General features: G+C 45.4%; 2 protein-coding genes across 2 annotated transcripts; one reads left to right on the top strand and one right to left on the bottom strand.

Moving 5' to 3' along the window:
* Positions 1-20: 20 nt before the first annotated feature.
* Positions 21-1,360, top strand: ninaA (neither inactivation nor afterpotential A). The gene is made up of 2 exons (XM_017239014.3): positions 21-949; positions 1,051-1,360. Exons 1-2 carry the CDS (start codon positions 446-448, stop codon positions 1,252-1,254), a joined length of 708 nt encoding a protein of 235 aa, XP_017094503.2. The 5' UTR covers positions 21-445; the 3' UTR covers positions 1,255-1,360.
* On the bottom strand, positions 1,061-8,264 carry LOC108123722 (uncharacterized). Its single transcript, XM_017239006.3, has 15 exons — positions 8,082-8,264; positions 7,905-8,029; positions 7,644-7,854; positions 7,459-7,591; positions 7,257-7,393; positions 6,551-7,195; positions 6,305-6,506; positions 5,864-6,243; positions 5,248-5,807; positions 4,890-5,189; positions 4,228-4,830; positions 3,113-4,171; positions 2,069-3,057; positions 1,481-1,859; positions 1,061-1,419 (listed from the first exon to the last, which is right to left on the bottom strand). The coding sequence occupies exons 1-15, from the start codon at positions 8,173-8,175 to the stop codon at positions 1,366-1,368; spliced, it is 5,871 nt and encodes a 1,956-aa protein (XP_017094495.3). The 5' UTR covers positions 8,176-8,264; the 3' UTR covers positions 1,061-1,365.
* Positions 8,265-27,979: the final 19,715 nt, after the last annotated feature.

Here is a 27,979-nt window from a genome sequence, read left to right as displayed (position 1 = left end):
CATTATTTTGGATATTGTGAACAATATACATATTCTATGGTTGGCCATTCATACATATATGAGGCATTAAAGTATTCGCAAAAAGATTAAAGACCCAGGACCCAAAAAAGCAAACTTAATCAAGTTAGGAATTATTAACTTTTGTAAATACAGTTTAAGAGAAAACTTTGATTAGGTTTAGCTTACGTTATTAATTATATAATAAAATCATATTTTTTACTGCAAATTTTAATAACATAAGAGTGTTACCAATTGCTTTGAAAAACCCAAAAGCCCCATGGCAGAGCATCGAAAATCAATGCGCCCCGATGGTATGCCATCATAGTACTTGCTCTTAGCCCAGTACTTGCGGGGCTTCCCTTTCGGAACCGCGACCCAGAATTCGATTTCCACGGCGTCCGCATTTAGTTTCGTGTATTTCATCAGCGCGCCGAGTCCGGATACCATGAAGTTGCTCACCCTGATGCTCACCTCCTGCCTGCTGGCCGCCGTCAGCGGACTGAGCTTCACCGTAACGTCGCGGATCTACATGGACGTGAAGCACAACAAGAAGCCGGTGGGCAGGATCACGTTCGGACTCTTCGGAAAACTGGCCCCCAAGACGGTGGCCAATTTCCGACACATCTGTCTGCGCGGCATCAATGGAACTACCTACGTGGGCGCCCGCTTCCACCGCATTGTTGACCGCTTCCTCGTCCAGGGCGGCGACATTCTCAATGGCGATGGAACCGGGTCTATCAGCATATACGGGGACTATTTTCCGGACGAGGACAAGGGCCTGGCGGTGGAGCACAACAGGCCGGGGTACCTGGGGATGGCTAATCGAGGGCCCAACACAAATGGCTGCCAGTTCTATGTGACCACCGTGGGCGCAAAGTGGCTGGATGGGAAGCACACTGTCTTTGGCAAAGTGCTGGAGGGAATGGATACTATTTATGCCATCGAGGATGTAAGTAGTGTTGCTTATACTTTCTTTGTTTTTATTTTTTTATTTTATCTTTTTAAAAATATTATTTAATTAACTTCTCCTTTCTCCCGCCCTTCTCATAGGTGAAAACGGATACGGATGACTTCCCTGTGGAACCGGTGGTGATTTCCAACTGCGGCGAGATGCCCACGGAGCCCTTCGAGTTCTATCCGGACGACTTCAACATCTGGGGATGGATCAAGGCGGCAGGCCTCCCTGTGACCAGTTCATTTCTGGTGCTACTCATCTTCCACTACTTCTTCCGCCAGCTAAACATGTACTGCTGATGGAAACCCTCCACCGAGGGAGAAAACGCTTTATTACTGCACATAAGTGAATCCCAACTCCCCATGCTCCCCAACATCCCACAATAAATGCATATAAGATACAGAATTTGTCTAGGACGTGAGGACGCCTCTCATTAGGATGGGCAGAGTCGGACCCATGTGAAGCTGTGGGGAATAAAAAGTTATTAAGTTTGGCAGGAACTTCCACTAGAATTATGATGCTCACATCGATGTAAATGTAGTCCTCCACCAACTGGTTCTTCGCGAAGAAGCGCTCCTCAGGCTTAAAGAATCCCACCAAGGTCACATCCACCCCCGAGTAGTTTGAAAGGCAGCCGGAGTAAACTTTGGCCAGGGTGAAGTGGTGCTTGTGGTCCGGATACACGGATGGATTCAGGCTGTTGTAGTACTCCTCGATGAGGCGTCGGTCCTTCGGCGTCAGGTCCCGTTGGTGCTTCACCAAGCTGTCCAGGTCAAAGGAGTGCGAATGCTTCAGCTTCGGATCCTCTGCGTCCATCAGGCGCTCGAACATGTTGCGGTACTTGTCCTTGAAGTACTCCAGGGCCTTGCACTGCTCCGCCCAAAATGAAAACTTCTTGTCCAAGCTTTTGAAAATGTGTGAAAATAAATTAATTTAAATTTATAAAAGAGATTAATGTTTTAAGTTGATATGTAATTAAAATAAAATATTGAAGGATCGTAAGGTTCTATTAGAAACAAAATAAAATCTTAAATATTCGTATATTAAAACTGTCTTATAGCTCTTAAAAAATAAAAAATATTGGGAGTATTTTCTGAAAACATTTGTACTCACTGCTGTGCTTCGGCTACGTTAAAGTCCACGTACAATCCGGGAATCCTTACGGCTGTCCGAGCGGCGGCTATAAGTTTCCCGGGACCAAAGAAGTGAAGCTTGATCTCGAACTTCCGCAACGTGTTCCACATGAGGGGACCCAGTTCCAGAACGTAGCTCTGCTGGTCACAGGGAATGGGCTGCACGGTGAAGTGCTTGACCATCGCAGGAGGCTTATAGCCCTGAACCTTGTGCAACTTCTGGTAGCTGTGGTACACCTGCTGGTGGAGGCTGTACAGCTCGGGCTTGAAGCGGAGGCGTTGCATATACCGCTCGGCAAGGATCAGCTGCCGCAGAACCGTGGCGTGGGGCAGCTCTTGGTTGTTGTTCACCATCACGTAGGTGCGAACCATACGGAAGAGGTGGAGGTCGTGCTGGGCCTGCCGCTCGGAGGGCATGTCCTCGTCACTGGAGGAGAGCAGAGTAAAGTCTTCGGAGACAGAGTGACCGAGATCTTCCTGCTGGCCCTCCTCTTCGCCGATGTGCTGTGGCTCCTCATCCAACTCAGTGATGGTGCGGAAGATCTCGTAGTAGTAGATGCGTTGCAACAACCTATACTCCTCCTCCACATCGCAGGGTTCCATTGGAACGACGGGGAGCACCGAAGTCATTTCTAGAATAGGCATCACGCCTTGCCCCTTTAGCCAGAAGTATTTGGAATCGCTGTTGTTGATCACCGTTCCGTACGAGTGCCGGAAGCTTTCGCTGAATCCGAGGATGCCCTTCACCCGGATCTGATCTGTTTCGAGGGGGCCCAAGTTAATCAGGTCGCTGGATATAAGCTTGCTAAAGCCCTCCACGAGGCGTTTCTCTGGGAGCGCTTCCCCTGCTACTTTGCGGGAACTAACTAGCTTGGCCGGCTGAGGCTTCACCTCTACGACGACCAACTGGAGCGGGTACTTCGTAATGTTTATGACTTTGACCACCGCATCGAAGGTCTCATACCAGGGCTGAATGGAAGATAATATTATTTAAAATTCAACTTAAGAGAGTGGGATAAATCACCTTAATGCCCATGTAGGTGCTGTCCTTGTAGAACTTGATCTTCTGCCCCAGATTCACCAGGACGACGGAAAATCGTTGACTCCGTCCCCCGAGCACCGACAGCTCAAAGACGGCCCGCATCTCAAAGTTTCGCCGGATGTGCGGCAGGTGGAGCTTGCACGCCAGATCAGTTGTCTGGGCGTCCGGGATCTCCACCGTTCCTGACTTCTCGTGGAAGTAGATGTAGCGATTGGCGAAGCAGTACTCGGTTGACGGCTCCGACCACTTGTCACTGGACTCGATGTGCAACCTAGCCAGAATATCGTTGATGGTTTCACGCACCATACTCGAGGAGCTCTGATCAGCGTCCTCCTCCACACCTTCGTCGGCGGGGTAGAGAAGAGGACGATTTTTCAGCTCGAGGTCGTTGATAACCTCGTCCAGAATTTCCAGAATCATATCGCTGTTTTCCACTTCACGCCGAAATTGGCAGCGGCATTCCTGATACCTCTGAGTCATATTCGACTCTTCGGAGCAGCTAAAGTCGTATTCCAGCATGCGGAGAATCTCGGAAAGGAGATCGGCTACAATGCCACCTGGATCGTCCTTGTCTCCTATGAAGACCTCGCTGGATTCCAGCCTCTTCCATTTGAACTCCGCTGGCAGGCAGCCTTGATTCACAAGATGTACGTTGCTGTCGTACGGAGATCCTCGATCGAAAAGTACGACTTCCGGTTGCAGGATGACCACATCTGGCACTAGGATAGCTACCCGTAGGGACAGGGGTCGGAGCTGCTTCCCCAACGCGAACACGTTAATTCTTCCCTCGATTTGACGGCAGAAGAGCTTCTTCATTGCCCCTCGATTAAGGGCGACAAATATCTCCTTCCGCTCGTTGCCACTCATCTTTATCATAATCTCCTTCTCGAAGCTATCCTCGTACAGCTCCTTGATTTTGAAGGGGCCGGTCACCTGAAGAATCACCTGGTCAATGGGCAAAAAACACGGATTAATAAGGACGGGTGTTTCAACGTAGGCTCGGTCCCTCAGAGGCTCGCAGTGCTTGTAATCGAAGTTGACCTGAAAATAGAAGGTTTCTTAGGGTTATCCTTGGAAAACGTTCTCCAGGAACTTACCTGCTTGGGACTCCACGTGAGCTGGGCGTCGACGAACTTGGCAGTGACCCTGACCCGGATAATGTGCTTGCGTTGCGGGTACTTTTGGTCGATGACTTGCAGCAGGAAGTCGCCGATGCACCGTCCCTCGACATATGAGCTGGCCAGGAGGTCCAGTCTTTCCTCGCAGTTGGGAGGCAGGTACAGATTCTTGGGGTCCATGTCGAAGCGCGACGTGAGGGCGTGCAAAGCGCAGTGGGAGGTCTCCGGACCGATGCTGCTCAGCCGGATGATCACCACGCGGTAGGCACGGCGGCCTTTGTTGATGACCCGCACCGGGAAACGATGATTGTAGATACCGTCCTGGAACTGCGGCAGAGTGTCAGTGTACAGCTGGCCGAAGTCGAAGCCCTCGCGGATGTTGGGCTCAAAGTACAGGGGAACCCCCTCCACCAAGAAGGTTATGGGCAGCATCATGACGTGGTCGAATTGCAGGTCGACGTACAGTGTGTTTTGGTACAGATCCGGATCAGTGAATAGCGACTTCAGCGTGGTGTACATACTCTGGCCAGTGGGTGCTAGCGCCCCACCCCTTAGGGTCAGGTATTGGAACGATGTGTCCTTCTGTGGGTTTTGGAAATATTATTTACCAATAATTGACAGAATATGTCCTTCCAACTCACCAGCTTCATGCTTAGCTTGGTATGGGTGGGTGTGTAGTTATCGATGTAGAAGTGCACTTCACTCTCCTCGTAGACATTGAGCCGGCAGTGGACGTACATCGGCGAGATCCGTATCTCCGTCGGCAGCACGTTGGCAAAGAGATGGAAGGGGTACGGGCGACAGGCCCCCACGATCTTGATCAGGCCCGAGAGGCGGGCTGTGCCCAGTGAGCGAAACGTGACCGCGCATTTGGCCGTGACATCTGCCTGGGCGTCAATGTAGAACTTCCAGGTGCCGTCGCGGAAGGTCATGTCAGTGGGCTGATCGGAGTCGAAGGTTGATGAAGGAATGGTGGTTTTGGAAGAAATGAGAACTTACAATGACATCGAAGTGGATGAATCCACCGACTGTGGAACGATTGGAGAAGTTCATGTCAAAAGCGTAGTCCTCTCCGGCATAGATGGTCCGAGACGAAAGGTCCACCAAGTTGTTCCACTGTATGTCGGGGGCGATGCAATTGTATTCGAACCAGAGCTTGGAGCAAAGGAACTCCGACTTGACTAGCGCCTTTACCACAGGATGGTCGTCACTGGACTCGGCATTGCCCTGCGGCGGAAGGGCGGGACAGATGCGCACGGAGAGGGAGCGGTGGTGGTAGCCGACCTTGTTCGGAATCAGCAGGATGGTGATGCTGCGTCCTGTGTTAGGTCGCAGATAGATGATCTCGTTGTCGCAGTATATCTCTCGTGGGTCACTCGGAATCGCGTTCCAGTCCATGAATATGTAATTATTGTGCTTGGTGAACACGGAAAAGTACTTGGTGTTCATTAAGCCCATCAGTGCCTCCTGGATGACGCGGCGGTCGGTCTCCGACTTGTCGAAGATCTTTTGCTTTTTCAAGTGAGTCAGCAGCTGGGCGGCCATTTGGGGAATGGGCTCTAGGTACAATCGTGTTAAAAATCAAGATTGCAAACCACTTTATATGAAATCTTACCCATCACATCTTCTTCAAACTCCATGCTGTAGATGGAGTCGTTCGTCTGGAAGGACTTTACGGACAAAGATTCGGGAACATCTTCCGTAAGCTGGATTTTCTCGTGCGGCTCTTTCGTTTGTCGTTGGAGGTCCTCGTGGACTCTTTGTAGGTGACGGATGGGATCGCGAATCGTGATGGGCAGCATCTCAGTGGAGTCGCGGATGTTTAGCACCAGCGGCGTCTCCTCTCCGTCGTCGGTGGGCTTCACCTGTAGCGTGATGGGCACCGCCAGAGGATTCATCAGAAGCATGTATCGCTTCTGCGGCACGGCCACCGGGATACTGCCGAACTCCACCAATTGCGGGAAGGTGCGCAGCTGTACCTGCTGCCCAGTGCCCCTGGGAAGAGAGAACAGTGGATGATAGTGGGATGGGTGATTAATTGGGAGACATGAATTACTTCAATGTAATCTTGTAGTGGGCTCCGTTCTCCACCTTGAAGCGCAACGTCATCGAGAATCGATTGGGAAAAAGCGAATAGAACGACAAATGAAAGACACCACGAGTGCACGGATCCAGGAGATAGCCCTCCGTGGGTGTGATCCTTATTCCGGCCAGATCCGGCTCCAGGCAGTCCTTGTATACCACCCGTGCGGGCACAGCTAAAAAGAGCGATCGTTATACTTCTTTAAAATATGCCACTTACCGTCCACGTTGAGGATCTTAATTTGAGCGCAGTGCTCTTCGCCGAGATACACCTTCCGGAAATCGATCACCTTCGGATGAGTCTCCACCTCAATGCCACCGATTTCGCCGGACACCACAACAAAGTGGGTTTCGATGCAGTCCTCCGCGTCGCTTACGCAAAAGTTGATCCGCGTGCGCTGGAAGTATGGAGGCTCCAGGTCGTCTGGAAAGGGATCGTTTGGATCGTAATGGGGTCGGAAGATGAGCTTGATTTCCCCAACTCCAAGGCCCGAGATTCGGTTTGGCACGATAAAATCAAAGTGTTTGTTCGCTCCTGGGTGATAGAGCACCTGTGAGATATCGGAGTCATCCTCGAAGTCGAAGAGAAGGATGCTGCGCATGCTGATTGCTTCTTCAATGATCTTGTTTTGCATGCCACTATCATTATCATAGCCACTAGTCGAGGACTCTGCACCTGTGTCCAATTTGGGATCCTTATAGAAATCCCCGCTAACGAACACCTCGTGAAGAGTTTCGTTGCATACAACGATGGTTCGCATCTCCTCTCTCGAGAACCTCGCCTGTCCAAATTCCAGCTTTCCTAGGCTCAGGTGTACTCCTATCGATTTGGGGGTAAACTGGAACATCACTGGCTTGGGGGGCACTAAAGAACACATCGCTGGTTAATCCGGACTGGAGGAGAATACCCACATTGAGATACCTACTCACTCCGAACTTGATGTTGAAGAAGCCCTTGTAGACTTGCAGCTTCTTTGGCTGGATTACCAGAAACAGTTTCACGTAGTCCTCTGGCGGCAGAACATCCTTGTTGTTGGTGCTGATCTCCAGACCACGGTTGGTGCTGTAAAAAGTATTGAAAGATAAATACATTTGGGTTATTGTAGAATCCCTCAAGTAATTACTTACTTTCTATACCGCACTCGAATGCGATCTCTGGTGGGATTGTACACGATCATTTCATAGTGGGTTTTGTTTCCAGGCACACAGCTGGGGAAGGTTATAGAGTCGCAGACCGATGGATCCTTAAGTTTGTCCAAAACTGCAATAAAAGCTTAAAACTTAATGGTCTAAAGGCTATTTAGTGTGGCTACCGATAATGGGCACTTGAAAGATAATGTTTGGGTGGAAAGCCTCGATAAAAATGTGGCGACGCCGGTTAATGTCACGCTTGGTGTTGCTTCTAATCCAGATCTTCACTTCCATCACCTCGTCGGTTTCCAGGTAACGATGCAGCTCCATTTCCGGAATGCTGATAGACGTATCTTCTGGACTATCAGTGGAAAGTTTTAGAAACCGCTGGAACTTAAGGGAGATTACTATTTATTTATTCCAATCTGTAATCATTGCCTTACCAATCCGTTGTTTCTGATGCTCAGGGTGAGTCCGTAGGTGTTGTTGACTTTGAAGCCCTTTTTGTGAATCATCATTCGAGGAGTGATGTGCAACGTGTCCACCATGTTGGAGAATTCGCTGTAATCTATAGGGAAGAAGATTTAGAAAACTCAAAACTCATTGTTTTAAAGTCGTACACTCTTTTGAAATGCAGCAAAAGTTTTTTTTGCTCGAGCGTCGCGAGGGCCTCGAGCCTCGGCTCTTGGAGATCGAAGATTTTTCGTTTGACATGTTGAATCGTTTTTGTGGCTGCTACAAGTCCGATCCTAAAAAAATATACATTTTAGGTATCTCTCGGTTTGTATTCAAATTGATTTCGATTTCAAAGCTTGCCTCAACTGACGATATTATTCCGACAAGGTGGGAGCCTTCTAGTTGAAACTTTCATCCCCGACCTTTCTATTTTTTAGCAACCAGATGGCAGCTCTGCAGAAGAGCTTTCAAGGCCGTTCGAAAGCTTTTAATTCAAATCGCCAATAACAATTCTTTGTTTCTTTTAAAATGTGAAATGAAATGTTTATTATATATTTCTTTTCAGTTGTTATCAACTTATAACAAAAAAACATTCTTATAGATACTATATTAAAGAATAGTTTTGTTTTATGAAATAGTCTGTATTAATGGTATAGTTTTACTGTATGCTTTAAAACATAGTATATAACCTTTATGATTGTTGTTTTTTGCTCTGTTGTTTTAGCCAAACAATTTCAATTTGGCAAAACCCCACGCAGCATGGGACCGGCCAAATGTCGAACGTGGTGCAGCCTCCGTTCTTAGGTTGACCTCAATTCCACCTCATCTCCAAGTCTGAACACACTGTCATTTAAAATTTCATAATTTATTGGGTAGGGTCTCTAAGGTAATATTTTTAAATGATAAGTAAAGATTGAGAAATAAAGGCGTAGGTCCAATCACTCTAAATATGAATATAAAATATTTTTGACTTTTTCGCGCAGTGCAGGACAAGAGCAGTCCCAACCGCAGAGCTTCCAATGCACAACAAAGTCCGGCAGCTTGCCTTATTTATTTTCTGGTCCGACCAGATCTCCGGCTCGCTCCTACGACTCCTCTGCACTTGGCAAAGAACATTTTGTCCTTTTGTGCAAAATTAATGATATGGGCCAAGAGCGGAGAGGACGGTGAGGCCTGGCATTCGTGCGGTTGCGATGGCCTCGCCATGTCCTATTGCCATTTTTATTGTCAACGGCCCCCGAACTTGAGATAAAAATTTGCCGGAAAGCCAAGCGACCACAAAACCGTACAAAGAAAATTGAAAGAAGATGGCGGTCAGGAGGGACAGAACAGGAGGCGATGCCAGAAGGGTTTGGTATTGGGACATCGGCCAGTGGAATTTGCATGTGTGCAGCATCCTTTTTGCCATTGTTTGGCTGTGGGCGTGGCCTGACCGCCCACTTCTGTTATCGCCGGCAAAGCGCTTATAAATCACAGCACTTCACATGCACAGGACCTCGGAGCTGGACATTCCAGGACGGACACGACCGCCAGCGAAGAGGAAGGAGGCGAATCCCTCGAGGTTTGAAAATTGCTGCATCCTTCGATGGATTCGCTTGTCCCGCTTCATGTTAGCTTGACGGAAAACAATTGCCAGGACTCACTGCCAGGACATTCCATCGTTCTCATCATAATGGTTGAGTTGGCGCTTTTATTGAGTACAAATTGGATGCCGTAATGATGACGGAGAACTGCTCTCGCCGGTTTAAGTGCCGCCCTCCCCCATTGCTCACTTTTGGCATCCATTTTTATGACATCCAATCCGGGTCTGCGACTGATTGCACCGCTCCGGAGCTCCGGAGGCCAGCGGAACCTCAGCAATGGCCGGATCAACCTCTAGGGTCTGGCCATGGAAAGGGTTTTTATTTGTCCGGCTTATGTGCTCCTTACGACTGTAAAGTGGCAATTCTTTAACTGGACATTCCGATGTTGCCAAACCAAAGTCGAGTGTGTCTGGTTTTGAAAAGGAGGGACCGTGTGGGTGGATGGTGGTGATGGGTGGTGCGGAGGGCCAATAGTCTGCCCAAGGACTGCAACAGCTGACGCTACCCCTACCTTGGACCCTTGTCGTCGCTTTTTATTTTGTTCGTCCGTCGGAGGCTGTGAAATTTTCGTGAATTTATGAGCACTTGAGAGCAGGCGCCAACGCCAAAGGCAGCCCGGCCCCTTTCACCCATGCCCTTTTCCGTAGGACTTTGTTGGCCTAATATAAATTTCAGCTTGAATAACAACAGTTGCACTTAAAAAAATATGTGCTACAATTCAAGGGATATTTCGGCTCTGAATTATTTCGCACATGTTTAATCATAGGAAGAGGAATATTAATGGAACATAGGTTTTCATAAAATACATTTTAAATATGTTTTCATTAAAATGTGGCCTCCTATTTTTGGCTAGTGGCCTTCGTAGGCGGAGACTTGGCAACATTTTAATGCGCCAAGCGGTATTTGGCCTTTTTTTTTCTCGCCCCAAACAGGGCAATAAAACGGTCGCCAAATGTTATGAAAGGATTGCGGCCAAGTGCAAGTGCTCGTAAATCGTAGGCCAGAAAGGGCCAGTCGGACTGGAATGGCCCACGCCTTATTAAAATTAGTATACGTGGCACATAATTTTGCATTAATTCTATTCTGTGTGTGCCAGCTCTTGAAGGAGCGTTTGCAACTTCTAGAACACTAAGAGATAGTCTGGAACACTTTAAAGTATCTGTCGCCTTAAGTGCTCCTTGGCGGTGGGCAGGAGTGGGGACTTGAAGCGGTGCGGGGTGAGCAAACAAAATGCAACAAAATATTATGTTATACTGCGCAGCCAAAAAAAACACTCGGGCCAAGCAAAAACATTTCGAGCAGAAAACAAAAACAGAAGCAACAAGAAAAACAAACGCTTATAAAATGATAAGTTGCAGCTGGATGAGGACGTGAAGTCAAGTGAAATGCAGTAGCAGTAAAAGCTGAAGCAAATTGCCCGAGGACAGCTCCCAAGAGTTCCTCGGGATGGCAAGGAATAGGAAAGGACCTGCCATCGACGATATGTTGCGGAAATATTTTGTGTAAAATTATTGCAGCTCAAGTGAAGCCAAAACTGGTGGAAGGAAAGTCACTAGCGACTACAGGGATACCTTGTAATCAGCAATTACAATTATGTCTATGCCAATCGTTTCATTGACTTGTGTGACGAACAATTGCCTTACCTGACATCCAAAAGAGAAGCCAACCAGGATTATCGCTAACGTGTCGTATGCGCAATATTTTGACATGGGCTGACGCCACGCCATCTAGCGGGCAACCGCAGCAGCAACAGCAGCTAATTAGTGTGACAAATTGCTTAGTCAGAAGCAGCAGCAGAAAAGGCACAGTGGGGCAAGGGGGAGGAGCAGAGAAGGACTGACCGCATCCCCAGTGGTCAGTCAGCTCTGTCAGTCGATTTTGGGTCAATGCAGAATGAAAACTCATTAAAAATTTACAATTGATTGACTGCACAATGTTCGAGCTGGTTTTCGCAAAATTTTGACAGTTTTCGTCGTTCATTTCGGAACGATGGCGATGGCGATGCTGCTGGTGCTGATGATGGCCATTCCAAGTTGCTAAGTGATGCACACAAACGCATATGGACGATGTCCCTCGCCTGCCGCCGATCTGCCCCCCCGCTATGGCGCACCGCCTCGATGCCCACACTTCGATTGGGGCAATTTATGCTAATGCTCGTTAGTGAAATCAAACAGGAGCAGAGCAACAATTGTGTAAACAACAGGGCCGTAAAGCAAACTACGTACGTGTGCAATTGCATCGGAGAAGGATGGTCTACGGATCGGTGGGTCGGAGGACGAACGACACCGGATGGACGGACACTGAAACTACTGCAACTGCAACTGCATCTGTGGGTTGCACAAAATATTGACGCATATGTACATACATATATTGGCAGTGACAATTAATCTGCTAATTGCCAATTTAAGCACGTAAACCAAACACAGGCGGTGGCATCGACATGACCAGGGAGTGGCCACCGCATTGCCAGTGACAGATAGGGAAAGGCACTGGGAGAAATGATCAGGTAGAGTTTAATTAATCTTCTTGCCTCAGAGAGTGAAAGATAAATGTGTTTCTATCTGGTATTCATATTTCCCAAAGGATGAGATATCTGGGATATATTTCCTTTTCTTTTTAATCATAAAAGGTAAACTAAAGGTGGGAGACGGATAGTAAAAGCCATCCTTTAGCCCCTGGTTATTAGCCATTAAAGATACATTTTTAAGGCCATTTTCCCTGCGATACATATCACAGTGTACAGAAGGAGGCTCCACCAATGGTCCACATCGGGGTCAGCGTTTATGGGCTGCCGAGCCATTGGAAACTGACCAGGATGGAGGCCGAGGACTGCATCTGCAAGTGAATTTGATTTGCAGTTTGATTTATGCGTGCGACGCTCGAGTACTTCTGCGTAATTCGAGCTAATGAAAGTCAACAGCCACCGAGCAGGATGGAGGCCGTTTAAGGACGGTCGAAGGTGGGGCCGCCTCCCCGGGGCTGAGAGCCCAGTGCGTATGAATAATCAGGCTTTAAAGCGAGCCCGTAAATAAATTAGTTTTGCTGTTGACACGACAAATTGTCGGGCAGGAGGCGGAGACGTAACCGGGAAGTGCCAGCAACTCCGGAATCCGTAATGCCCGTTCCGGATGCAGTACAATTGTGATCTAATGAGCACGCACTGCCTCTTCAGACATCGGGCTGTTCGGGGAATGGAATTTATTTTATTTTGCGCACTTTCTTGCAAAACTTTCTGCTTAGTTTGCCGAGGAGGATGGAGGAGGGATGTTCCGGGGAGAGATGGGGCGTGTCTCCATGGCCTGTCAACTAAATACGCTCCATTGTTGGCAGCAGCCCTGCGCTGTCCTTTCTGCTCTGCTCGTTGCTGAGCCCTCACTATGACGATTGTCGCAGCTCATTAAACCGAAGGCAGGACAGCAAAAGGCAAGCCACAAAAATCCCTTTGAACAAAGACCTCCATTGTCCTTCGGCCCGTTTTCGTCCCGGCCACATTCAAAATGCCATTAAAAGCATACTAAAATTAATTTGTAGCAATTAGTTGCAAATTGCAAGAAAGCACAGCGGCCAAAACAAGCGAAGCCAAACTCATCTCAGCCCCAACCCCGAATCGCCACGCCTGCCAGAAAGGATACGAGATGCGGCAGCAAAGGCTTCTTCTGTCCAGTCCTCCAGCCGCAAAGAGAAATTGCTCAACATTTTTATGTGTTTTTGCTCATTTAGAGAGCTGTCTATGGCCGTACCGACCAGAATCATAAAAACCCAGTGCCAATTGCCCTCCTCCTCGTCCTTGTCCATCCGGCTCTTGGCTCCTCAGCTCTGGATGGAAGTGCCGCTGCCGAGTAGTGGAGCATAAATAAATTCTGTGTTATTTTTGGCAATTATTTTCACATTCGACTCTGTTTTTTCCCCTCGAGTCTCGCGTGGCATGTCTCTTGTGTCGAACTCATTTGTAATTTGCAGTTGCTGGGGCAGGGCTTGTGCTTCAGTGTCTTTTCGGGGGATATCAGACAAGTGGCCAGTTCTAAGGACTATAAACATATAAGCAATATACTATTTAATTCCCCATTGGTACAGATCCTAAGTCTGGATACCAGATACATCTTCTGAATCGTAGTTGTGGGTATTTTTCATTCGACTTATCCTCCGAAAAAGTTTCAAATTTATTTTTGTTGCTATGCTGTGTGGCACCATTAATTAGCCCCCACCTCCGGGGGCTCTGACTGCTCATCCGAGAGCTACTGGGATTCTCAGCGAGCGATAGACATCTCGGTGCCGGCATTTGTCTTGACAGGCGGCTGGGGGCAGCCGGCAGGACTGCCGCATGACACATGTTGTCAGCAGGCTCATCTTTCTTTCCGCCCATGGCTGCCACAACTATTCACTCCGCTAATTGGAAAATGTCACATTTTATTTTATTTTTATGTTTAATTGGATTCTGCTGAACGGAAAGTTTACTGCGAGATGGGTGGGGCCACCAGGTGGGAGCGGGCCACCGGGTTGGGAGTGGCAGTAGCAGGGTCGCCTAGGTACGATGCATGATAATTTTCTTAATTTGTGTGCCTTGATGAGCAGGAAAGCAGAAAACGCAGAGGCGCTGGCGGGAAAAGGAGCGGGGAAAACTGCTAGTGAGAAAGCGAAACTTTTCCCATTTTGCTGATGGCATGTGTACGTGTAAAAGTTTTGCCCACAGCTGCCAGCACAGGGCGAAGGGGTGCCAAGGCAACCAGGGAGCGACAAGGGCGCCTCTTCAAAGGTGCAAATAAAGTAAATTATTAGATTCTTCTTCTGCTGCTTGTGGATTTCCGCTTCAATTACTGCCGCTGCTCTCGCATAAATTTCACTTGACAAACTTGCTCAAGATAGTTGCAAACCCTCGCACACACATCCTGACAAATTAAGGACTTCCGTTGGGGGCGACAAGTAATTGCCATTAGTTATACCTGAGCCAAGTTTAATGAGAATAGCGACAGGATATCGATAGCTCCTGTGGAGGTGATGCTTTCAGGTAATTTCTAATTTAAAAGTGCACTGCAATGGCATACCTTTCTTCTTTCTTTTATTAATATGTATTTCAAGACAATCTATTACACGAACTGTATGAAGTATCCAATAGAGAATAATTATTTATTCCCAGGGTCCTTGATATGCGGTCTCCACAGTCCCCATCTCGTTTAGGCTTCAAACACATATTTGGATTTGGAATCACAGGACGTTTTATGTATAATTTCTCAGGCATACGTACAAGTATAAATAAATCACGTTGTCTGCCAGATAAAAAGCTTTATTGGCTTCATTATGGCAACGGCATAAGCATCAGTATCCGCATCAGCATCAGTGGCAGCAACGGCATTCCGGCCAGGCTTAATGAGATATATGTTGCCTTGCGTTACGTATACGCCTCATAGGCGGTCGTCGCTTGTTGCTGCTTGTCCTCCTGCTCTCATCTTGTTCATCTCCTTTAACCTCCGCCCCCTTCTTCATCCCACCAGCCTTGTAGGGGTGCGCATAATAAATTTTCATTTTAATGACTTAACGCATAAAAACAAAAACAGGCTGGAAAAGAAGATGAAGAATGCAGGGCTTACAGGTGCTGTTGTTTCTTCAGGATTCGGTTCGGGTTTTTGTTTTTACAGCCATTGTGAGCTGTCGAGTGTTGTTTTTCTTCTCCCCGATGTTTGTTAGATATTTCTCTGCTTCATTTGTTACGCATTTTTCTCTGCCCCCCAACCACAGATCTGAGCTCCAGCCCCATCTCCGAGCTCCGTCGTTCGGACCCAAGAGGCGCCGCATAAATGTGTTGGCAAAACATTTTTATGATGACGTGTTAAAGGGAGCAGGGATGTGCGAGTCGGGATCTGGGATCTGGGCTTCCCCGCTGCCCACGCGTCGTAGCTCAGCTCACCTCACAGCCACGCCTCTGAGCAAAAAGTTAATTAGAAATTATGCTCGGGATGTGTGCTGCAAGGAACAAGAGTATTCGCCTGATGAAAGCTTGCACACCCATCCAGCCCAACACCTCTGGGCTTCCGTTACGGGCCACACTCACACAATCCCACTTCGGGGAAGTCATAATCCTCGCCGTCATACGCATAAAGCTAATGAATGTCGCTTTTGATGGGTGTACTTTCCAAATGCGTGACAGGGCTTAAAAAGGCGGCCATGACTCTGCTGTAGGTCGATCGTAATAGAGTCTCTGCAAAAATTATAAAGATATGCGGGCCAATCCAAAGGAATTCCCTTGGATGACAAAAATAAAAACAAATTTTAAGTTTTTGTCGAATTGGATAGAAAGTAAATGAATTTCTGGAAGGGCACACGACGATTCTAGGAGGGCTATATTCTAGGGGGAGCTTCACAGTCAATTTTCTTTTATGGGTTTTTGTCGCATTTCCCCCCTCCCGCATTATTCGTTTGTACACGTGTGTGTTTTTCTGTTTTTATAGGGCCGAACATATTTTTCGTTTTTGCTTTGCATACTTTGAGGCGTGTGGTTTCCGAGGGTTGCCAGGGCTTTCAACTTTTTATAGAGATGTGAGAAATTAAATTTTCAAAGAGGCCCATTGATGGTGAAAATTTATCAGTGGTGTGCCACAACAATACTTAACTTTAAGAAGTTTCTACAATAAATGGCTGCGTTTTATATTTCGTTACAATTAAAGTTTATTTCGGTGGACAGCCTGACAACTCTAGCTAGGTGAGGGTGGCGGTGATGTTTGTATTTTTAATACATTTTCGCTTCAACATTTCGACAATAACACAGGACAAAAAGAACTACAACAGCAGGTCAGGGACATAAGCACCAGGCGGAGCAGAGTCGAAAAATTACCATGCCGGTTATCAACACACACACATCAGCATCAGCATCGCTTTCCTCGATGGCACTTTGGGGAGCAACTTGCTGCGCTCACTGTGACAGTGACTAATAAAAGCACACGCACACACAAATGACGGTGGTGTGGAGGGCTCCTGGCATTCCCACAAAAGCAATATAATAGTCAGCCCTCTCCCTCCAGTAATATACAATATTTTCCGCTTTCTTTTTGCACAGTTTTCATTTGTTACTAAAATCATAAACAAATGTTGGTGCAGAGTTGCCCTCTATCTGGCATCCTCTATCCTATATGGCCCCGGGCACACATAGATACGAGCGCGGGTCTAACCAGGACACCGCCAGTATAAAAATGGCGCACACATACTCAGATAGCAAATAAACTGCTCATAAAGCAAAAAATTGCAAAAAATAACAAAAGTAACCAGGAGGTGGGGCCGGAGCAAGTAGAACAAATTGTAACAAAAATAAAAAAAAAGAAAGGAATCATTCCACGATTCTGTGGGCTTTCGAGAGGAGCTAAAGGGGTGGAGGGGTGGAGGGAGAAGCGACTTAATCTCCATCTAAACGCAATGGAGTCGTAATAAGAGCAGAAAACAAATAAAAAGCACAAACCTACGGAAAGGACTACGGATAGCAGACATCCATATGCATGATATTGGATGGTACGAGTGTGTACATATGGCCGCATTCATAGTTTACGTTTTTCCACTTCATTTTATACCAGCTCCTGGCCCATCCTACTCTACCCATCCTCCATTGTTCAAGGACCATGAAGGAAGCCCAGAAAAAATGGCAATTTTGTGTGTTTTTCCATTTTTATCTTTTCATTTTTGCCCATATATCTTTTATTTCGAATGTTGACTGACTATCTGACGTTACATGCTCCTTCCTCCTCCTGCTCCTGCTCCTGCTGTGAGCGTGTGTGTGTGCCTGCCGCTGATTAGCCCACTTGGATGACACTGGAGTGCTTCATTTGATCCTAGGCTGTCCGGTCCTGCCATGTCGATGTCGGAGTCCTTGTGCCACCAACATTGTACACACACGGGTCCACTCGTCCGTTGGTCCGCTTTCCACTTGTCTCCGTTTAGGTGTAGTTTCTTTTTCATTCGTCCATCTTGTCTCCTGCACTGGCTCCAGTGGCTATTAAAACACAATGACATCCAGTCAGATCTAATACGACCCATGGTTTATAGTCAAAAATATAAGTGACGTATTAACAGATGTATAAAATGGAGGTCCTGTACCAATTGAACCACCTGACGCCCTCAATTATATCGAAATTGTTTTCATTTGTAGCGTACTTCAAGTGCCTCCTGACCGAGAGGACATTTTTTTTTACGGCGCTTACATGCTGCTGGCTGGTACACTGAGGATTGTACATTATTGTGTTGTTGTCTCGCCTCATTTGTGTTCTCTCTCACTCTCCGCTGTACAATGTCGTCCTTGTAGTCCTGCGGTTGTGGTCATTTTCTGCTCCTTCCTGCCCCCCACAGTCTAAGAAACGACAGCATGGATGAAGAAATTGCTGCCAGAGGAACAATGATTTTGCGAGGGTATCGAGTGCTTCGACAAGTCACCCGGACCCTCACAGTTGCCCTAATTTGGCCATTACCCAGGTTGATGAAATCGTAAAGTGTTGCTGTTTGCTTCGTGTGTGTGTCCTTTTATTTTATTTTATTCTGACTTTAGTCCTGGGAAAGGGACGATTTTCAGGTCATTTAATTCAAAAGTCATATGCTGCCATGAGGGGCGAGGGGTGGCTGTGAGAGCCACCTACTGTATTGCATAATTTGATTAAAATATTACGACATATTTATGCTGGGGCTTGAAATCGAAAAACTCGGGCAAGCCACTCGGAAATGGTTTCCTGCGGTCGAGCCTGGTAAGGATGCTGGGATGCTGGGGGAAGGAAGCACTTGCTGACTCGCAAAAGGAGCCGGAGATACAAAACAGACAAAAAGTAGTTTTGTGTAAATTTACATTTTATATTAAAGTGACGCGGCGAGGACACAGATGTCGTTTCCGTTTTTGCCCGGAGGCTAAATGAGTTTTTAAGCGCCCTACATCACATATGTGTGGGCTGTGGGGATGTGGGCGTGTGGCCGGGTCTGTGATGGAGTGCATGTATGTGTGAAGCCACAAAAATCAAGGCAAAGGGCAACATGTGGCTGTGGCTCTGCCAAAGGGGAAAGTTTCCCAAGAGCGGCGAACGAGAAGCTGAGGCATCTAATTTCGTTATTCATGCAGCACCCCAGCTTCCAATAAAATGCTTTGCTTTGCTTTGCTTTGCCACATCAGATCCTACCCACGCCCCTGCCCCAATATTTATGTGGCTGAAACTAATTAGTGGCTGCGACACCTGCCCTTTAACCCCTGGTCAGATTTCCTTGCGCTTCCTCCGTTCGGTTCGAGCCATTATTAATGCTGATGCTGCTGCAGCTGCCAGTTTGGCCGTCACTGCTGGCCACGTCATCGGCTGGCTGCCACTTCATCTTCTTCCACGGTGTCATCTGCTGACCTCTCCTTTTTTATTAACCTGCCCGAGTAGCGAAAAACCTCAAGCCAAACACGCTGATAAAGTTAAAAGCAGCCACATGAGCGAGTGTGTTTACACGGAAAATGCTGCAGATATATCGAAAATACGAATTTTGGCTTTTATTCAGAGTCCTTGTGAAAAATATATTTTTTATCCAATTATTTAATCAATAATCCATCAATCGACTTAAATTGAAAAGCTTTAAAGTGATAAGCATAATGATAAATTGAGCCGATTGAAAGCGAATAAAAATATGGGTGACACTAGGAAAATCAGTCATCAGAGTTATAGTAAAAAAAAGGCATAATGTATAATAATATAATCCTTATAGTAAACAACAAGTATTTTGGAAATCTTTTCCTTAATAAAGAACGAAAGTGGTACATAAGATTGCCAACTAGTTTCTCTCAGTGCTCTTAAGTGTGATTGTGCAGCATACGGAGCACACGCGACAAAGCACACGATTAAATTACAAAATGTCAATAACGATAACGAAATGAAATTGATTGAAACGACTGGCAACCACACAATGAACCCGACGTTCCATGGCCGCCGTCCCATGGAGCCGTCCCTCGGACCTGGGGCCATAGTCATTCCCCGTCGCGTGATAAATGATGCGTATGGAACAGAGTGGGCGCCAGGATGCCAGCATATCAGGCTGTGTGGCAGTGTGTGCTCGAGTGGATGACACCTTCCAGATACGCGTTCATAGATCGCAGCACGGAGCCACACAATGGTATGTCAATTAAAATGCATGATGTTGAAATCATTCGCAATTAATTCATAATTAAAACGCGACACATTATCAAAAGTGTGCGGGCTGGTCAGAAGGGAGGCATTTACATAAATTGCAAATGAATATTTATGAGGAGGCACTCAGGAGGCAGCTCTCGACTGTTTGCCTCTCGACTGGCTCCACATAGCGTACTGAGGTCGAGTGTCCACTGCGTATACGTGATGTTCGTTGGAAGTGAGTCACGGGAGGACAACGGACTACGAACACACCTCAGGCTGTTTCATATCAAGCTTCTAGAATTTGGCAGACATTTTTCGGCGACGGAACTTTTCGGGCGGAAAAGTATGCTCATACAATGAATTGCACTTAAAAGCATTTAGTTGTAGCGACAGAATTTGCAACATTGGTATGCGGTTGCCTCTCGGCAAGGGGCAGAAGGTTGAGAAAGAGGCATGGGGCAGGGCTGGGGCCACACTTTTCCGCTTTCAACCCTTTGAAATTAATGTGCGTGCATAAACAAGTAGCAAAATAAAAGGGGGTCCTGGTGGTTGGCTCTAACTTTGGCAACTTGTCCTGCTGCAAAGATGAGGTCCTGCCGCTGGCCTGCTCGTTCGCTTTCTCTGTCGCACCTAAATTAGCGCCATAAAGTATGCAACAAGCTTTTGCAAGCGCTTTTAATTTGTTCCCTGGAACTGCCATCAAATATTCATTCTTGGGGGCTTTGAGAGCTGCGTACCAAAGGCGGGGCAGGGGGCAGGGCAGGCAGCAGAGTGTTTCGGTCTATCAGAGTTCAAGACGCACCACCATCCCACTGCCGGCCTTCTTTAAGGGAAAACTTTCGGCTAATTTGCGTGCGGCAACTAAAACATTTCCCTTGTAGGCGGTTGCTGTGCGGTGAGCCAGTGGCGCTTTCTGCGGCTTCGGCTAACGTTTTGTTTAAAACTAAATTTCCATTCAACTGTCATTTGCGACCCTGCCGCACTGCCGTCGAGAATTATGTGCCTGTCCCAGCTGAATATGAATTCCGGCGCTGTCACCGAGACTCCTCCGCATTTGCATCCCCATCCGCTCATCCGCTCTGACTGTCAGTGGCAAATTGACTGACAAGTAATTAAAACCGCGGTGCGGAATCTACAATGCTATGATAAGTCTGGTCGGACATCTCAGGAAACCGGGAACTTCGAAGACATCATCACCCCGTGCCAGAACGATGATTGGCGGCAGGGGCTGCTTTGGACGCCCCGTCATTCGATTGCTTTGATTGGGTCATAAAATTAAATAAACGGCTGACTAAATTCACTATCAAATTGAATTCGGCAATTTGTCTCTCCGCACTGCAGCTCCGTTTATTATGCAAAGGCTTCGGCAGCAGGAAGCAGGAAGGGCGGCGGGAAGGACGAGAAGGCCCAGGAGGCCGGGCAGGCCGGGGAAGAAGGATAAAGTGTTTATATTGCCTGCTGCTTGGCTCATAAAAAGGCGGACCTGCGGTTCTCCGCCGGAAATCTCATTTTGTTTGTAAATCAGCAATTTACAGCCGGGCACAGGACGTTCTCGATGTCGTTGTCGCCTCACCCATACTTGAACTTTGTGGCACATCCCATAGATCCACAGGGACTACGAATTTTTTTTAAATTTATTTAATTTAGTTTTGTCGACAAATGCCTTTAAGTTTTGTTGTTTAAATACTTCGAATTATTGTAGAATAATTTTAGAATTTTTACTCAAAATCTACCTTTCAAAGAACTCATGTTCCAACCGTTTTCTCGCAGTGTCCTCCCACACACATTTTTAAACGCTCAATAAGATTGGGAAATTGATGGCGGTATTGATCACTGGCTTGGTAGCACTGCTCGCTGGTCGTTCCTTCCCTCAGGATCTCCAGCTCTTCAGTCCTTTTCGACTACCCGTTAGCTTATCGCTCGGCAAACTCCCACAGCAGCTCCTTTGCCCCAATCCCTCCCACTCCAGCAGCCGCACTGGGTAAGTAAGTAAATCCCTCATTTTCAGTGAAAATAAAAATTGCCCCAGCAGCGTAACGCAAAATAAACACATTTAAGTTGCAAATTGAATTTTGCATAATCCCGGGCGCTGCCGGAGCGATGCCACTTGGGTTGGGTTTCTTTTTCCGTACCGCCTCCTCCGCTGGCCCCACCATACTTGGTCCGACTTCGTCCTGTCTTGTCTTTCCGTCCGACTGTCTGTCTCCGACGCCCCGTCTTCAATTTTTTTTCGCTTTTTTTCGGCGGCACACTTCACATCAGCGCATGAGACGGAATTTCTGATTAGTTACCATGGATTCCCCTTCATCTGGTTGGGACCCCCCTTTCCAGAGTACCCATTCCGCAGCCCAACACTTTGCACTTGTTTACTCTGCTCTGACTTTGGCGGAATTCTATTTATTTTCAAAATTTCTTTTGGGACAACACCTCCTCCCTCCACATAGTTAGAGCCCACAGTCACTCCTCCACAGCTACAGCTCCATTTCCCCATATGTGCATGCTCGGCACACACACAGCCTCCTAGGCGTGTGATCCGGCGGGATTTACAAAGTAGCCGCGTAATTGAATTTACTTTATACTTTGCTTGATTAGAAAAACGTTGATTGGATTCCACGCAGCTCCATAAGTTGCGACTTGGGTTGGAGCTGCACGTGACGTGGCAATTTCCACCCGCAGCCCCTTGCTGAGGCCTTGCAAAGTGACGTCTAAGTCAATTAGTCTAAAAAACCAGACAGGTCAGCACCGGGAGGTAATGATAGTTTATTGCAGGTTTAAGGTTGATTATAATCATATTTTTAAAGGTTATACCTTATATTTCACTACCTTAGTAGTTGCCAAAGGAGGGTGATTCTGATAACTAAGTCTCCACTGAAGAATTTTCCATCTATATGTCTCACTATCGATTACAATTCTCGGTCAAGCTTTTAATACCTTCTGCTGAATGTGGAGTTAAGGATCCTTGTGAAATAAGCAGAAAAGCAGGGACACGCAATTTTCAAGTACATGTGCAGCTTACGGGGTCCCCCCATTCTCGGTTTCAAAAAATCAATTTTTTTTTAAATTTAATTCTTAAAACTATTCAAGAAAATTCAAAATTTTAAAAACTCTTGAAGATATAGCCGATTAATTGTGGAAGCGTTAGGCGACGGCGAAAGACTTCTCAAAACTTTAAATGCGTTTTCCTCGGAATAGTGTTTTTACGACTGGCGCATGAGGTTACTCAAAACCTATTAATCCAATCGGTTCCAAATTAATACGTTATTCTATACATATATAGCTCTGGTATGAACTAGGATAAATCAAATCCGTCAAATAGATTCAACTTGATTTGTGGTTAAAAAAAGGCAATTTTCAAAAAAAAATTTCAAAGGTCCGCCATTTTGTTAATTTTGAACCGAAATTAATAATCCTAGTTCATACCAGAGCCAAAAATGTACTATTTCTAATCCCGTTGGAATTTTTGGCTTCAGACATTTAAAATGTCTGAAAAATAATAACTGTTTGTTTTAAAACAAAAAGAAAAATAATTTTAAATAAATTTAATAAAAAGAACTGTTAACTGTCACTGTCATTAATTTAATAAAAAAAAATTAAACCATTAAAAATGAGGCCACACTGCCATCGAAACGCTCCCGGCAGGAGGATAACCTTTGTCAGAATTCACTAAATAAAATAAATAAAAGTAACAAAAAAAATAAAAAATCTATTTTGTATTGAATGCTTCTCATTACAACAGGCCCTTCAGACTTCTACGATAGCTAGCTAGGTACAAAGAATTGAGCAAATATTAAATATAAAATTTCATAAGTAATGACAAAATTAAAAAAAATAAATAAAAACATCCCATGTTCCTTCTTGTTCCACTCAATCACATTCCATACTTTTATGTTTTTGAGTTGTCACTTATACCAAATAATAAAAAAAACTAAAACAAAAATAAATTAAACTTGACTTGGAATACAAAAATACAGGACCAAAAGGATGCTTGGACGACCAATGCATCCCAGGATGAGACTCAGAAGATGCTAAAATAAGTCTCAGCTTGAGAAGAAGAAGGAACCGAGGAAGAAATTGGTTCCTTTACTAAAATAAATATTAAAATAAAACCAAAATTAAGATGAAAAAGAAAATAAGATGTTGCTGATTTGAGAGCCGAAATCGAATGACTAGGAAGGCCCGAGAGCTTACAATTTATACGAAAATCTGAAAGTCGAGGTGCCACCCACATCGATGGTTTTCGATTTTTCGAAATCATGAATTTTTTTATGCTTTATAAAAGAAATAAAAGAAGATGTCCGAGCTTCAGGCAAGACATCAGAAACATCAGAGAGACCACGATAAATAAATATTAAAAGAATAAAATAATAAATCGTAAAAGAAATAAAAGAAGAAGACTGAGCTCTAAGAAAGACATTAAAGCCCAGCAGCAGAGAGACCACAATAAATAAATATTAAAAGAATCAAATAATAAATCGTAAAAGAAATAAAAGAAGAAGACTGAGCTCTAAGCAAGACATCAAAAACCTAGTAGCAGAGAGACCACAATAAATAATATTAAAGGAATAAAATAATAAATCGTAAAGAAATAAAAGAAGAAGTCTGAGCTTCAGGCAAGATAGGGCTATCTCTGCCCCAACTGCAACCTTGGTGTATCGGATCGAAGCCCTATGGCCTTAATAAAAGAATAAAACAAAAAACCGTAAAAGAAATAAAAAAAAGTCCAAGTTTCAGGAAAAATATAAAAGATTTATATTTATTCCTTTACCAAAATAAATATTCAAAAAAAAAACAAAACAAAAATAAAAAAGCAAATAAGTAGATGTTGCTTATTTGAAAGCCAAAAATGAATGACTAGGAAGGTCCGAAAGCCTTCAATTTATACGAAAATCTGAAAGCAGAGGTGCCACTCAGATCGATGGTTTTCAAAGTTTTCAAATCACGGATGTTTGTACGCTTCAATCTTCTGATATTTAAAAAGTAATTTAAAATTCTGACCCACTGGATTCGTACTTGAATTAAAAAAAAAAAAATTTTTTGTATGGAATGGTTTTCATTACAACAGAAGGGCCTGTCGACGACAGAAGACTACAAAAAGAGCTAGCAAAGGACCACGGATTGAGCAAATATAAAATTCCATAAGTAATGACAAAATTAAAATAAAAACTTAAAAATAACAAAAACAAATAGACCAAAATAAAAAATTTAAATAAAATAAGTAGCGACCCGATCCCTTGGGTGGGCAGACGGCAACTGAAAAATATTAACACAAATCGTGGGGTATACTATTTTTCAAGGCCTACTTAGCCTTTTAATATCCCTGTTTAATCATTTTGACTAAATTCTACAGACTATACTTTCTATGGATCCTATTCATCTGGATTCCAAGACTTCCATCACTTCCATCAGCATCAGAGATGGGTTACATATCGATTTCCATCCACTTCACTAAGCTTTTCGATCGATTTTTTCCCGCCATTGCCAAGGCAATCCCGTACGGCATCACAAATGGTAAGAAATTTTTACAAAAGGACCAAAATCATTAGCTTTAATATTTATGAATTTTTGTCTCTAGTCACTACAAAGAGATTTAATTTATGTAATTACACATTGTTATTAGAAATTTGCGGTCATCGAGTCCATGACCGCAGCCAAATTAAAAATCAAATGGGAAAAACCGCGGGTTGGAAATTCTGCAAAAATTATTGTTGACATAAGCCGCAATTTTCGCATACTCTCTGCTCTAAAGTGTGTGTATATGTTTGCGAATTGTTGGCTGTTTGTATTGGCAGTTTGTTTGTTTGCGGGATGCTCCTGTCCTTTTGCATTATTCCGGCAATGACAGCGAATATTGTGAATGATAGCAGAGTGCTCTCGCTGAAGGACTCGCAGAAAATACATAATTAAACTAACAAACATGCCCATCAATTTAACCTGTACCGCCTCGCCTGACCCTGTCCCCGGCCAGCTCCTGGACCAGTTCTCTATGTTTTTGATAAGCCCTTGACAAACGCTAATGAATGAGATACGCGGAGCCTGGTGGACTTTGCAGGGAGTGACGTGTTTGTGTGTTTGCGGCATTTTAATTAATAAATGTGTATGCATGAGGCTGCTGGTTCTGGTCCACCGACGACCGACAAACTTTCCCACATTAGCTTCAATTCAACTTTATCAATAGGCTACTAATTAACTCGCACATCGAAACTTTTGGCCTGAGGTTGCCCTCAGGCGAGTCACTATTATCTCCATTTTTTGGTTAAGTTTTCTGATATGGTTTGGTGCTCGAATATAATCACAGTGTGTTCAAACAAAGCAGTGGAGGCATCCACAACCCTTTCCCCTTACTTGTTTAATACCATCTCTGTATAGATAGTAATATCCAGCGCAAAATCAAATAAGGTACGAATTTTATGAGAACATAGAGCGAAACTTTTCCATCATATTTTCAGCTGGCCCAGTTTTTTATTCGGGAAGGATGAGGAACAAAATGAGGATGGGCAGCGTAAGCAGGGATAAGTGCTCCTGAGTGGACAGACTCATTGTGCACGCCTTCATTAGAGCTGACTGAGCGAATAATAAACAAGAAGCAATCGGAGCCAGGACGCAAGAAATTCGCTTTTCCCTTTGCGGACTTTTGCTTTTTGTGCTCTTCGGAGGATGTTTAAAAGCATTTCCATGCTAAAACAAAAGGCCATTCAATAGGATTTTCCTTTATGGGACTGCCTGTCCAAGTGCGGCTTAAGTCTACTCCTCTGCGCCCGCTTGTCCGAAGCCCAGAGTCCGGACCGACCCACCTTGCAGTCCAACTCCTGGTCAGGACGTCCGCAGTTAGCACTCTCGCATTATTTACATGCTCGCTGCCAGTATTTACTTGTCCAAGTCGTCTTTTCGTCGTTTTCGTCGAGACTCTAAACCTTTTATGGAGTTGGACAATAACGAGGGGAAGGACTGGGGTTTATGTACCCCTCAAACAACCGAAGCTCTTAAAATATTCATAGAATTACTTTAATAACGCAAAACCAGAAATTCGATATACCCTAGAAGATAATTAACTAAGTTTAACCATTACAAAAATTGAAAAAAAAGGTAAAATCTTCTTTTATATTTCTGAATTATATTTTTATGTAAAAATTCATAAAGGATATTTTTAAATAAGTACCCGGGTATATTATTTTACAATTCTAATATAAGTAGAATGAGTGTTGAGTGAGCCACCCCAATGTGTTGGTGACTTCGTTCCTTTCCATATAGACTTTTCGACGAATCCCCATAGCTGATGGGCAGAGATGGAAATTGAACTGGAGGCAGACAAGGCAGAATAGTAGGCCACAGGTTATGTCGCAGAAAGCAATTTTTATTTACCAGGGGGCTCCTTTTGCCGTTCCTTCGACTGATTGGACCAGACGGCGCCAGAGCTCAAATACTGGCGACCGGAGACCGGAGACTGGAGACAAATGAGGCGTCCATCTCAAGATGTGGTCTTTCATGCCGCTCCCCCGTGCGCATCCATCGTTTGGTATGCAAATCAGGGTCGACGCCGTCGAGCAGGAAGTTGATTAAATGACAAAATAAATAGAAAGTGAAGGATAATGTCAACATTCTAAGTGGTTTTCTTTTAAAAAGCTTAACTGACAATGAACCGCAGGGCAGCGGTCGTGCAGCCCCTTACTCCTCCTCGCTCGTCCACTTAAACCTGCCCGGCGACCGCCGACAGCGGCCACGGCATCAAGTTGAATAAATTATTTTTGTGACTGCTGGGCCGGGCCGGCGCAGGGTTCGGTCTTGGGAAGTGGAAAGTGGGAGGGTGAATTCAACTGCCAACTGTCTTTGCCAAAGTCGGAACACAGCCCACGAGTCCTTGAAAATGCCTCTGGCTACGGTGGGGGAGCACAGGAAATTGACTTTGATAGTGCATGAAATTTGATGATAATTTAACATTTTTCAATTTGCGTTTATGGACCCAAAACCCACGTGGTCCTCGATTATTTCATTAGAGGGGAGTGGGAAAATTCCGCCCTTGGGGCCTTTTTGACCCTCGCCATGGGATGAGGAACTAATATGTAACATATATAGCCCCCACTCGCGTCCTGGGCGTCCATCTTAGAAGCTCCTAAAGCAGAACCAATTTAAAGAATTCTTTACCTTTTTTCATGTTTTGAATTTAATATTTATTTGCTTATTTGTATTGTGGAATAAGCAGCAGCAGTGGGATGTGTCATGGGTCATCCCCAGAGGGATGTCCGAGTGTGCCCGGCGGTGGCTAATGAGCTGTCTTATTAAATCGAGCGTGCGGGAATGTCGGACAATGCTAAAAGGTCTTATCTGACAGCGCTGAATTGTTTTGCCCGCTGACAAATTCCTGGGCATCGCTCCAGCTCT

This window comes from Drosophila bipectinata, chromosome 2L, assembly GCF_030179905.1.
Source record: "Drosophila bipectinata strain 14024-0381.07 chromosome 2L, DbipHiC1v2, whole genome shotgun sequence".
NCBI lineage: Eukaryota > Metazoa > Arthropoda > Insecta > Diptera > Drosophilidae > Drosophila > Drosophila bipectinata.
The sequence above is the reverse complement of the archived record's forward strand: the minus strand, read 5'-3'. Positions and strand labels throughout refer to the sequence as shown.